The sequence below is a fragment of the Panthera onca genome, chromosome F2 (assembly GCF_046562875.1).
Source record: "Panthera onca isolate mPanOnc1 chromosome F2, mPanOnc1 haplotype 2, whole genome shotgun sequence".
Lineage (NCBI taxonomy): Eukaryota > Metazoa > Chordata > Mammalia > Carnivora > Felidae > Panthera > Panthera onca.
The window spans coordinates 14001291-14014389 of NC_138356.1; the positions used below are offsets into that span (position 1 = coordinate 14001291).

At 39.6% G+C, this 13099-nt stretch overlaps 1 protein-coding gene across 1 annotated transcript in view; it reads left to right on the plus strand.

Annotated features, from left to right (window-relative positions):
* The window catches only part of NKAIN3 (sodium/potassium transporting ATPase interacting 3), a 607771-nt gene that overhangs the window by 312938 nt on the left and 281734 nt on the right, over positions 1-13099 (plus strand). The window contains exon 3 of the mRNA XM_081792191.1: positions 5668-5805. Coding sequence (XP_081648317.1) covers positions 5668-5805 — 138 coding nt within the window. The remainder of the gene's footprint in view (positions 1-5667; positions 5806-13099) is intronic.

The window sequence follows — 13099 nt, forward strand, 5'->3', positions numbered from 1 at the left end:
ATGTAACCATTCTACCCCTTTTTTTTCTCTCTTCATCTTCTGGGACCCCTATGATTCTGATATTGTTCCTTTTTAATGAGTCACTGATTTCTCTAATTCTTAAATCGTTCTCTTTTGCCTTAGTCTCCCTCTTTTTTTCTGCTTCATTGTTCTCCATAAGTTTGTCCTCCATATCGCTGATTTGCTGCTTTGTTTCATCCATTCTTCCTGCCATGGCAGCCATTTGAGATTGCAACTCAGTTATAGCATTTTTTATTTCATCCTGACTCGCTTTTACCTTCTTTATCTCTGCAGAAAGGGCTTCTAATCTATTTTCAACCCCAGCTAGTATTCTTGTTATTGTGATTCTAAATTCTGGTTCAAACATCTTGCTTGTGTGTGTGTTGATTAAGTCCCTGGCTGTCATTTCTTCCTGTTCTTTCTTTTGGGGTGAATTCCTTCATTTCATCATTTTGAAGGAAGAAAAGGAATTATTAAGGTAGAAAAATTGAAATTAAAAAATTAAAAACAACACACACAAAATCAAATAAAGATGCTAGATCCTAGGTGTGTTTTGGTCCAGTTGTTGAAAGAAGCTTGATAGATTAGAGAAAAAAGGGAAAGATTAAAAAAGGAAAATATGAATACAATGAAATAGAATACAATGAAATGATGGAAGTAAAATAGAATTTGAAAAAATTTACACAAAAGTATAAAATATAGTAGAAAAAATAAAGAAAAATATTTTTAGTAAAAATGGAAAATAAAAATAAATGTTATCTCTTTAGGTATTCAAGAATAAGAAAAGAAAAGGAAAAGAAAAGAAGTTGAATAGATGGCCCAGTGAACAGACTGAACTATGATCGAAATTCCATCAGTTTCCCTAGAAGTCAAACTATGAAGCACTTTGTCATCTGTAAACTAAGCAGGTGGAGAGACTTGTGGTGTTCCTGAAGAGTGAGTTTGGCCCAGTTGGGTGGGGCTTAGTGTAGCAGCTCCGTTCTCCACTAGATGGCACTGCTTAGCTTACAGAGGTGGATTGTTGTGGCACATGTAGATGTGTATGTTTATGTGTGGGAGAGGTCAAAATGGCATCACCCAGCTACCCAGTCTCTAGTATCAGAATTCTGTGCTCTCCCCTACCAGCAGTCGTGCACCCCTCCTTTGTCTCTGGCTTCCATCCACTCCCCACTTTTACATTGTCCGCAACCAAGCCATCAGGTTGCCAGGCGGCACCTCCTTCCTGAGTTTTACCTCAGATGGGGCTGTGCTTCCCATCCCTCACTTCTGAGGGCTGCAGCTTTGACACATTCAGACCTTCTGGGGGAGGGTCTCATCGAGCAATGGCCAGGTGCTGCTCCCAACCCCCAGGAATGTTCACAGGACTGTGCTGCTGCTGATGCCAAGAGACTGTGGCTGGGTATCAGCCCACCCCAGAAAAAGTTCATGCAATTGTGTAGCAGCAGCGTTTCAGGGATTATGAGAAATCACAACACACATCTGGCACCAGGCTTCCCACTTAACATCCTTATTCCAGCACCAGTGAATGTGGTTGTTCTTCAGGGTCCGCTGGGACCTTTGCCTGTGGGGTGGCTGCACAACCCCTACCAAATGTTCTCCCAGCAGGGGAACTGCCTCTCCCCGTGTGGCCCTTGGATCCCTCAGACCTTGCTTTCTGCTCCTGGAGATTTGCCCTTCCTATCAGAGCACTGCCAGGTATCGAGCTGCAGAGTTTCAGACTCTGAAAACACCCTGCTTATAGAGTCTTGATGGAATTTAAACCCTCTCCTTTCTCCTTTTTCCCTTTTTTTGTTCAGTCCCTTGCATACACTTTCTTTTCTCTCCAGCTATTTTCAGGCAGTGGGGGGATGCTTTCCTGTACTCTCCCCCACACCCCCAACTCCTTCTCCATCCTCTCTCCACAAGCAAAAACAGCTTCCTGCCCTCTGCGGCTTCTCTCTCCCCCAGTTCACTTCTCTGCACCATGTACCTGCCGAGTCCTATAGTTCAGGTTGTGCAGATTGTTGTGTTCATTCTCAGATCAGTTTTCTAGGTGTGCAGGATGGTTAATGTTGATCTGGCTGTATTTCATGGATACAAGACACACAAAAAAAACTTCCATTCCATTTCACCACTTGACCCCTCCTCCTGCTTCCAGTTGTTTTAAATTTTTTTAACATATATTTATTTTTGAGAGAGAGACAGACAGAGTTTGAGCAGGGGAGGGGCAGAGAGAGAGAGAGAGAGACAGAATCTGAAGCAGGCTCCAGGCTCTGAGCTGTCAACACGGAATCTGACGCAGGGATCAAACTCACGAACCATGAAATCATGACCTGTGCTGAAGTTGGGTGCTTAACCAACTGAGCCACCCAGGTGCCCCCCCACAGTTGTTTTAAACTGATGACTGGTTGGTTTTTGCTTTCTCTGGAGTGTCTTATTGCTCTTATATCTTCTTGAATTCTATACATGTATTTAAACCTCAAATTCTTCAGATGTCTCAGTCATTCTCTTCTTTGCTATGGCATCTTTGCAAATACCCTCTTTGAGCCTTCCATTCTTCAGTGCTCATCAGGGCTGGGCGCTTTCCTTTCCTGCTCACTGAAACATTTGATCACTTCCTTTCAGTGTCTTTCTGAATCATAACCACTGTTTTCTAGGTGTCATATGCAGTGGTGTGCAGGTAATATTTAACAGTAGATTCTCCTAACTAACAAAACTCTTGATTTTTAGCATTTCCCAATGTCCATGTTGTATATATTGCCATAATGGTTGATGTCGGGTTCCCAGCTTGAGGTCACTGACCATGCATTTGGGAAGAGATTCACCCGATCTGCACTCCCAGGCCTGCTCCATTGATGAGAACTATTTTGACAGAGATATTTCTAAAATAAACTCATTCTCTCTGAGCTAACAAAGCAACCTGGATCTCATTTAATTTCACTTAGTGGCCCTGGGTCATTATTATTAATGTCAAGCTCTAAGGCAGCAAGAGGTGTCTCTAGAGATTATGACATTTAGAGAGAAGATAGTTGCCTATAAACTAAATGACAAAATGGCTTAACATGGAAATTAGATAAAATAATTAAGGAAAAAATGCAGTGGTGTTTTGTTTATTTTTGAAGGGCTTTTTGTTGTTAGTTGACTTTTTAATTTTTTTATTATTATTTTTTTAACGTTTATTTGTGAGAGACAGAGCACAAGCAGGGGAGGGGCAGAGAGAGAGGGAGACACAGAATCTGAAGCAGGCTCCTGGCTCTGAGCTGTCAGCACAGAGCCCGACACGGGGCTTGAACCCATGAATCATGAGATCATGACCTGAGCTGACATCAGACACTTAACTGACTGCATCACCCAGGCGCCCTGTTGGTTGACTTTTTTAAATACAACACAGTTGGCCCTTGAACAACACAGGGGTCAGGAACTCCAACCCCCTACACGGTTGAAAAAATCCAAATACAACTTTCGACTCACCTGAATTTAATTACCAATAGCCTACTGTTGACTGAAAGCCTTACAATAACATAAACTATCAATCAGCACGTATCTGGTATGTTTTATGCACTCTAGAGAAAGAAAATGTTTTTAAGAAAATCATAAGAGAAAATGCATTTACAGTACCATACTGTACTTATCAAAAAGAATCCTCACGTAAGAACCTGTGCATTTCAAACCCTGTTCATTAACAGTCAGTTACTGAAACCTAGGTTTCATGGTTTGTATAGCTGTTATAGCTGCCTCTCTTTTAATCCTTGGTGTGATCCCCTCCTTGTTTAGTTTTTCTTTTCTTTTCTGTTCTTTTCTTTTCTTTTCTTTTTTTTTTGCTGAACTTTTGTGTTCCTATTTCAAGCCACCATGAATCCATTTCTAAGTAAGTTATCCGAAAATAAATATTAATAGATATAGTGTCTCCACTGAAGAATGCAGATTTTCTAATATTTAAGCGCAGATTTCCTAATAAGTGGTGTTAATGCGGCTTCTCCTTCATTATATGTGTTTTCTTTAATATCATAAAAGAGAATGCTATCCATGCAGCTTCTGACAGAAAAGAAAATGGATTTTTCTCTGTTTGAAAAGTTCACTTTAAAGGTTTTTGTGATGCGCAACAGCTTTAAAATAGGGTTGCTTTTCAGAATAAATTGCCTGCAGCTGCTCTTCAGGGTTTCTTTTTTATCTGAGCACATCCATCCCGTTTGGACATAAAAAAAACTGCATATTTACATCACTGATGGGCCAATAAATAAAATGCTGCGTTTTTAGGGGAAGGTTCCAGGGAACTAATTAGAGTCACAAGCAGACAAACAGGGTATTAAAAACACGGTTCTACTTCTTACCTTGCTGTGATTATTTTGTGTTTTAGCCATTTCTGTGCATCTTCCCATTCATGAGAGCAGGGGATAGTGACAGATCACTTGATGATCAGGAAATACCCATGAAATGAATGTGGTTCTGGTGTGGTTGTCTTTAGGCATTTGCTCATTTCTCTTCTCCTCCACAGCTTGCTGAAGGTGAATTTTAACCAAGGTAAATTCAGCTTACTGGATGGAGGACATTTCTTTATGTCCAAGGAAATTAAAGCTATTCAGGCATACACCTGCCACATAACTAGAAAAATACCTAGGGTACCATTTTGATTTCAAATCTGCGGTTTCTAGGGCCATCAACATAACCAATTGTTGGATCATTTTATTAAAATTACTACTTTATCAAAGTAAATCTAGAAAAATGTCTGAAATGTATAAAATTAGTGCCCAAACGCAGCAGGTGGAACTATAAAAGTTTTAGATATAAAATACAATAAATATCATTTTTATATGATAATGACATTTTTGGTATTCACTAGACTATATGAAATTCATCTGTTTCATAAATCATACACAAATTATTTAAGTGTATATTTTATTACATTGTGTAATTGTTTAAAATGTAATTGTGTATAATGCAGATGTAATAAACCGTAGCATGTCTATGATTGTAATGGTCCTGTAATTTTGATTTCCATATTCAAAAAGGGTTTTACCTAATCTAAGATGAATTTCCATGTAGGTATATGATGGTAATAAATATGATTCAAAGGAACGATTTAACTTAGTTTTACATGGGAGCCTTGAGCCCAGAGCTAAATAAATGAGAAAGCTTCATTTTGAAAAAGTGGTTAGTCATTATCATCAATGACAGACTAATGAAAGCAAAGAAACCAAACAGATTTGGTAATTTATGTTTCTTAAAGGAAGCCAGGGGTGAGTAGGAGACTTTGGGTTTTGTATTTTTCCCCCAAATCATACCAGTTCTAGCATTCAAGCTTGTAGCTATTTTTCCAAGTGTGTTATACTAAACCAATCATTTTACTTAAAAAAATCAAGAACTGATATCATAGAATATGATATTCTAAAATATCTGCCTGGATCTTCTACTACAGAAAATGATGTAAGGAATATATGTTGAGCTCTCCAGATAGGTTTAAACTTTATTTTTACTTGAAGTCATAATCCTCTTAGTTATCTTAGTACATTTTCTGAGAGAAGTTGCATAAAATAGGACATGAAATGGGTGTCACAACGGTAGTGATGATGACGTCCGTATGTGTGATTGAAACCAAATATGCAGACTTTTCTAGCTGTGTGATACATATTAAAATGGTGTGATTCTGCTTGGGTTAGAAGCTAATGGATTCTCTTTGCTTTATTTTAGCTCTCAGCGTTAGAGAGGCAAATCTTTGACTTCCTTGGCTTCCAGTGGGCACCAATTCTTGGAAATTTTCTACATATAATAGTCGTCATATTGGGTTTGTTTGGAACCATTCAGTACAGACCTCGATATATCGTGGTGGTAAGTCGTCTTTTTATCATAATAAATGCTTGTAGTAAATGCTACAAATTTATAAATGCTTGTAATAAATGCTACAAAATTACTAACAGAAGATTATATTACATTAGATTAGATTAGATTAGATTCATCAAAAATGAATAAACATTAAAAATAAAAAGATATTTTAAAAACAGGGTTTGGATAGAGTAGGAAGTCTGTCTGTGATCCGGATGGCATGATGAGATATAAATGTGCATTAACTGTCATTCCTGGGACATATGTCACTAACCCGAAAAAGCAGACTTACCTAGCCATAACTGTTTACCATCTGATAACAATAATATCATTTAATTTTAGTTGATTTAGGATCTAGGACATTGTAAATGTTATTCAGTATTCAATACTCATCCCTGATGTATTTAATACTTTATGTCACTGAACACTTCTCCATTTTGTTATGATAAATTTGAAATGTTAATTCCATACTCCCTACTATACCAAATACGGTCAGCACACCCTCCTTTGTAGGACAGTTTAAGGAAGTGTATGCTTTGTACCACAGTGGAATGGAAATTATTAATTAGTTTTGTATGAAAAGAAGGCAGTATTTTAGGCTACATATATAAGTTTGTGAGCAATAATAAGCATATATAAGTGATTGTAACTAGGAATAACATATCTAAAATGCTCGTTGAACCTGAATAAATAACAGTGTTCAGTAGGACTAGTGAGTATTTTCTTGCAATGCAGTGACATTGCCTTACTAGAAGAAAGACCATAGACTTAAACATATGCCATCTTTCAATTTTTATTTAATCTATGGAAAAAATAAAGCTACACATTTTTCTGTGAGTGCATTAATTCTCTATTTTTAATCTCAAAATTGGCTTTTTGCACCTTTCACCATATCAAGGTGAATGTAGCTGGCCCACAGCCGACACTCTGCACTCAATATGGCTGCCCCGGGGATATTAGGAGCATTTGATATCAGTAAACCAGCTGCAGGGACCAAACAATGTCTGCTTTACTTTTCTTTCTGTATAATCTGCTAGAAGGGTATCTCATGAAGCTGGACTTGTAGTATAAAACACTTCAGTGTGCATAATATCAAACTATTATATTGGATTCTATCTTCCAGTTTGTTGCCACAAACACAGCACTTGTACTCAATACACACTTTTTATTTTATGATATTTTATTTATGATAATAGTGAAGCCCACAATCCTCGATGGCTGTGAAACCAGTGTCCTCTCTGGAATGAAGCTGTTGGTACACATTAATGGCATTATCTAGTCCTATTGATTGTACCCTGTAAATACTAGCTCCATTCGTCACACAGCTACTGCCTTGGATGAGGCCTCTGCTTTCTCTTTCCGGAATAGGGACTTCCTGCTTGCTTTCAGCCTTCCTACCTTCCAGTGTGTCCTTTGCACTTTTCCTAAATCACTGGCTTAAAACTCTTTGATAACTCTTAGCAGGATAAAATCTAAGAATATCCTTGGCTGACCACATGACCAAGCACTGATCCCACAATCAATGTGTCCTCTCTCCTCTCCTTTCCTGCTCCCTTCTTCCCTACCTTCTTTTTTTTTTTCTTTTAAGTTTTATTTATTTAAGTCATCTCCACACCCCATAGGAGGGCTCAAACTCACAACCCCAAGATCAAGAGTCACTTGCTCTTCTGATTGAGCCAGCGAGGTACCCCACTTCCCTTCTTTCTTAACTTCCTTTCTCCTTTATTTAATTAGCTTATTTATTCAAACTCTATTTATTGGGTCTCTGCCATGCGTTTGGCATTGTATTAAGTATGGGCTACGTTGGTGATCAAATACGGACACATGTATTCTCTGCCATCTTGGGTACTTACCTTACATATTATCAAATAATCATCCAGGTAAATGGTAAATTGCAACTGTGACCAGTGTTACAAAGGAGCACACTGTGCCATGAGATGTATAATGGGGAAATGGGCTCTGCAGAAGTCACTGGGGAGCTGAGATCTGCAATGTGTGAATTCACCAGGGAAGAGGAAGACCGAAGTGTTGTGGGCAGAAGGCACTGCAGGGCACGTAGTAGGATGTCAATAGCAGTAGTTCCCATTCACTCATTAAACATTAATTGCGGCCCTACTAGACTTTGCTAGGGCTGGATACATAGAGAAGAAAGTAAACTACAGCATCCCTGCTCTCCAGGAACTCGTTATGCAAAGAATGGGGAGGCACCGGGTCCAGGGGTCTCTGGAGGTGATGAAAGGTCCTTGAATGAGTCATGAGAAGGATGATGGGGTTGAGCACTAGCCCCATCACAGGTGAAAGAGCAGAGAGTTTGTGCATTTCAGTGCCATGCACCCTGCTCCTACCTGCTTCTCCAGCCTCTCACCCAGGTAGCCCTGCTTGTGTTTGAGCTCCAGCTACAGCAACATTTTCTGTCTCTGGAGCACACTTCCCTCCTTCCAGGCACTTTAATAGTTAATCACTACTGTTGTGTGTCTTGAACATGGTTTACAATTCGTTCACATTTATGTCTTCCTAATAGGCAGCGTTCTTTGAGAATATGGAATGTAATAGATGCTCAATAAATACTCATTGTTTTTCCCATGTAGTTCCTTACTCATTCAGAGTCCATTCATGTTAGAACTGGCATCACTTCTTTCTCTGGTATCTTTTCTTTGCTTCCCTCTCTCCCAACTCCCTCTTGTGCATAGAAAGAGACAGATTTAGATCTTTAAGAATCTTCAAGATGGGAATGCAAGCTGGTGCAGCCACTCTGTAAAACAGTATGGAGGTTCCTCAAAAAACTAAAAATGGAACTACCCTACGACCCAGCAATTGCACCTCTAGGCATTTATCCATGGGATACAGGTGTGCTGTTTCGAAGGGACACGTGCACCCCAATGTTTATAGCAGCACTATCAACAATAGCCAAAGTATGGAAAGAGCCCAAATGTCCATCAGTGGATGAATGGATAAAGAAGATGTGGTATAGGGGCACCTGGGTGGCTCAGTCGGTTAAGCGTCTGACTTTGGCTCAGGTCATGATCTCACGGTCCGTGAGTTCAAGCCCCGCGTAGGGCTCTGTGCTGACAGCTCAGAGCCTGGAGCCTGCTTCCGATTCTGTGTCTCCCTCTCTCTCTGCCCCTCCCCCGTTCATGCTCTGTCTCTCTCTGTCTCAAAAGTAAATAAACGTTAAAAAAAAAAAAAAAAAAAGAAGATGTGGTATATATATACAATGGAGTATTACTTGGCAGTCATATGAAATGCTGCCATTTGCAACTACGTGGATGGAACTGGAGGGTATTATGCTAAGTGAAATTAGTCAAAGAAAGACAAATATAATATGACTTCACTCATATGAGGACTTTAAGAGACAAAACCGATGAACATAAGGGAAGGGAAACAAAAATAATATAAAAACAGGGAGGAGGACAAAACAGAAGAGACTCATAAATATGGAGAACAAACTGAGGGTTGCTGGAGGGGTTGAGGGAGGGGGGGATGGGCTAAAAGGGTAAGGGGCACTAAGGAATCTACTCCTGAAATCATTGTTGCACTATATGCTAACTAATTTGGATGTAAATTAAAAAAATAAAAAATTAAATTAAAATATAAAAAAAATAAAAAAAGAATCTTCCAAGAAAAACAATCCATGTTTTTGCTTGTGTTGTTTTTCTCTTTTAATGCATATGCCAATCAAATTTCTATGATTTTTGTTGTTGTTGATGTTGTTGTTGTTGTTGTTGTTGTTGTTGTCGCCGTCTTAGGAGAGAAAGAAAGTAATGAATTGGTGGGAAAGCCTTCTGTGCCAAAGATATCATTGGATTTAATTTTCACACATATCCTATGGGCATCTATTAGCATCCCTAATTTTACAGACAAGAAAAGAGTCAAGGAAGGTTAAGTGACCTACCCCAGGAACCCACATAGTAAGTGGCAGAAGTGAATGTGTATCTGCCTCACCTCTGTTATAGTTAGGTTTGTGAAGTTGCTTTATCATGATCATCATGATGCTTTGCTTTGCTTCACCACCATATTCCAGATGATATGATGCCATTGTCAGTATAAATTTTGACATTGAAACTGATCCTGCCCTACCACCTCAGCTGATCGCAGAATATTGTTACCTGTGTGGGATTCCAGATTACCTCTTGTTCTAACATGGGTATAAATCATCCATTTGGAAGAAGTGCCTGAAGAATCGTCAATCCAGGGTGACTGGGTGGTTCTGACTCTTGGTTGTGGCTCTGGTCACGATCTCACAGTGTGTGAGTCAGGTCCCACATTGGGCTCTGCACGGGCAGTGTGGAGCCCGCTTGTGATTCTCTCTCTCCCTCTGCCCCTCCCTTGCTTGTGCTCTCTCTCTGTCTCTCAAAATAAATATATAAACAATTTTTAAAAAGGAATCATTAATCCACAAACATAGAAACTCTGTTCAAAAAAAAGTGCCTTCAATGGGAAGATCATATTGTTACTGGGAGGGTGGCTACGCCATGTTATCTTCATTACGCCACAGGCGATTCGTCCCCGATTTGTTCCCATGAATGCTTTGATTTGAATCTACCACCAGTGGTCTGGGATTAATTCTAGTCTGAAAAAGCCAGAAAATAAATCTGGCATATGTCACAGAGGTACACAGGTGTGTCTCGAGAGGCCCCAACTTTTCAGCGGAAGTGAGAGGAATCCTGGATCAGAAATTCACACACATTTTTCACTCAGCAGGGAAAGAGTTTTTGATTGTGGGAGATTTTCTCTCAAACTCACCTGCAGTATTCTTAGTATTAGCCCCCTTTATTGGCCAAAACAAACACCAGTAATGCCAACTAAGTTTAATCCATTTCAAACTAAAATTTTTGGAACGCTGAAACACAGATGGTAAGTTACTACCATTTCTGACATCAAAGAATCAAAGAATTTAAAGAATTGAAAGAATTAATCATGCTTATGAAAATGGTTATGGTTGGGGCGCCTGGGTGGCTCAGTCGGTTAAGCGTCCGACTTCAGCTCAGGTCACGATCTCGCGGTCCGTGAGTTCGAGCCCCGCGTCGGGCTCTGGGCTGATGGCTCAGAGCCTGGAGCTTGCTTCCGATTCTGTGTCTCCCTCTCTCTCTGCCCCTCCCCCGTTCATGCTGTGTCTCTCTCTCTCTGTCTCAAAAATAAATAAAAATGTTAAAAAAAAATTTTAAAAAAAGAAAATGGTTATGGTCAAGGACCATGCAAAACAAACTCTCCAACGTCTATAGGCAAACTTCTAACTTCCACAAAAGGAACTCAAAACTCATAAAAACTGCTCCTTTGCTTATGCCCCACTCCCCCACCTCGCGCCAGCCATGCTTAATGATTGTGTTTTCCAAAGACCACATGCTGTTTCTTGCCTCCTCTGTTTGCACATTCTGTACTTTCTACCTGGAATGCCCTAGTCCCCTTACCCTCTTGGAAAACTCTAAATAGTGCTTCCACCGAATGGTCACCTCTTAGGAGCCTTGCCTGAGCATCCCACTCCTGGTGACACTTCCCACCCTTGTACACTGCACAGCTACAACCCTTGCTTCCAGGCCCATCTTATTCCATTCAACAGTGTTCTCCTGGCATGCCCATTGTTCCTATCCATTGCTGTGCTCTAGGTCTATCCTGGTATACATGAGGCTTTAAAGATGCTTAATAGTTGGGGCACCTGGGTAGCTCAGTTGGTTAAGCATCCAACTCTCGCTTTCTGCTCTGGTCATGATGCCATGGCCTGGGATCGAGCCCTGTGTCAGGCTCCTCTCTCTCTATGGGGTACCTGGGTGGGTCAGTCGATTGAGAATTTGATATAAGCTCAGATCATGATCTCACAGCTCGTGAGTTCAAGCCCCACATAGGGCTCTGTGCTGACAGCATGGAGCCTGGAGCCTGCTTCGGATTCTGTGTGTCTCTCTCTGTCTGCCCCTCCAGGGCTCATGCTCTCTCTCAAAAATAAACATCAAAAACAGAAGTTCTCTTCCTTTCTCCCTCTGCCCTTCCCTGCTCTCACTCTCTCTCTTTCTAAATATTTTTTAAATATGTTTAATACTGTAATGAACAATTGATAAATGAATCAAAAGTTATTACATGAAATTATTTCATAGGATGGACTTGACGTTGATTTCTTATCTCAGAACACACCAACAAATAGTTCAATAAGAGAAACTGTCCTTTCCTGCCTTGTTGATCTCAATCTGAGCTTAGCTGAGGATTTACATGATTAAATGATATATGCTGCTCTGCCTGCACCTACCATTAGCTGACTTCTCATCTTATTTTTTCTCTAAGAAATATAATGTTATGGACTCCTGCCACTGTATTTGAGGAAGCTCCAAAGCAAGGTGTGGTATCTATCTATCTATCTATCTATCATCTATCTCTGTATATCTATATCTATATCTATATCTATATCTATATCTATATCTGTATCTATGTATCTATATATAATTAGTGGATACCAAGGTCAGTTGTAGGGTTTGAATGTACCTTTTGTGTTTCTTTGACCCTAGACAATGAAGCAGAAAGCATATTGTTCTGGAATCAGCTGAGAGTGTTAATTTTCTGGGGCGCCTGGGTGACTCAGTCACTTAAGCATCTGACTCTTGATTTCAGCTCAGGTCATGACCTCAAGGGTTCACGAGGGTTCAAGCCCTGTATCGGGCTCTGCGCTCCCAGTGCGGAGCCTGCTTGGTATTCTCTCTCCTCTCTCTCTGCACTTCCCCTGTGCATGCTCTCTCTCTCTGTCTCTCAAAGTAAATAAATAAATAAACATTAAAAAAAAGAGTGTCAATTTTCCTTTTAGTTGGTCCTATATTAAATCTCCTCCACCAGTCTCCTCCACTATGAAGCCTTGGGACATTTATTTCCATTATTTGTACCACAGTTAACTTCATATGTAAAAGTCTGACTCAGGTTTTCTTTAAGAATTACATTATGTAATGTATGCGACTTGCTTAACATAACCTAACACAGAGTAAGTGCTTAGTAAATGATTAAGCTGTTAATATATCTTTTTTTCTTTCTTTTTTTTTCTTTTTTGGCTTTCACTCTGCTTTTTTAGCCATTAAAATGAAGGGATAGCACATAACTCTCTTAAAGTTCTTCTGGAGATGAATACTAAACTCTAGAAAGTGTTAGAGCAATGAGTTCACAAGAAACCTTTTTTAAAAAAATTATTAGTCTAACATATTGTACATAATACTGTATCTGATAGATACACATGTGAATGAATGAATAAATGACCTTTCTGTCAATTGGAAAACAAGCTCAGGAAGTAAAAATAACTTATGTCATAAACTAATTGCTCAATGAGGAAGAA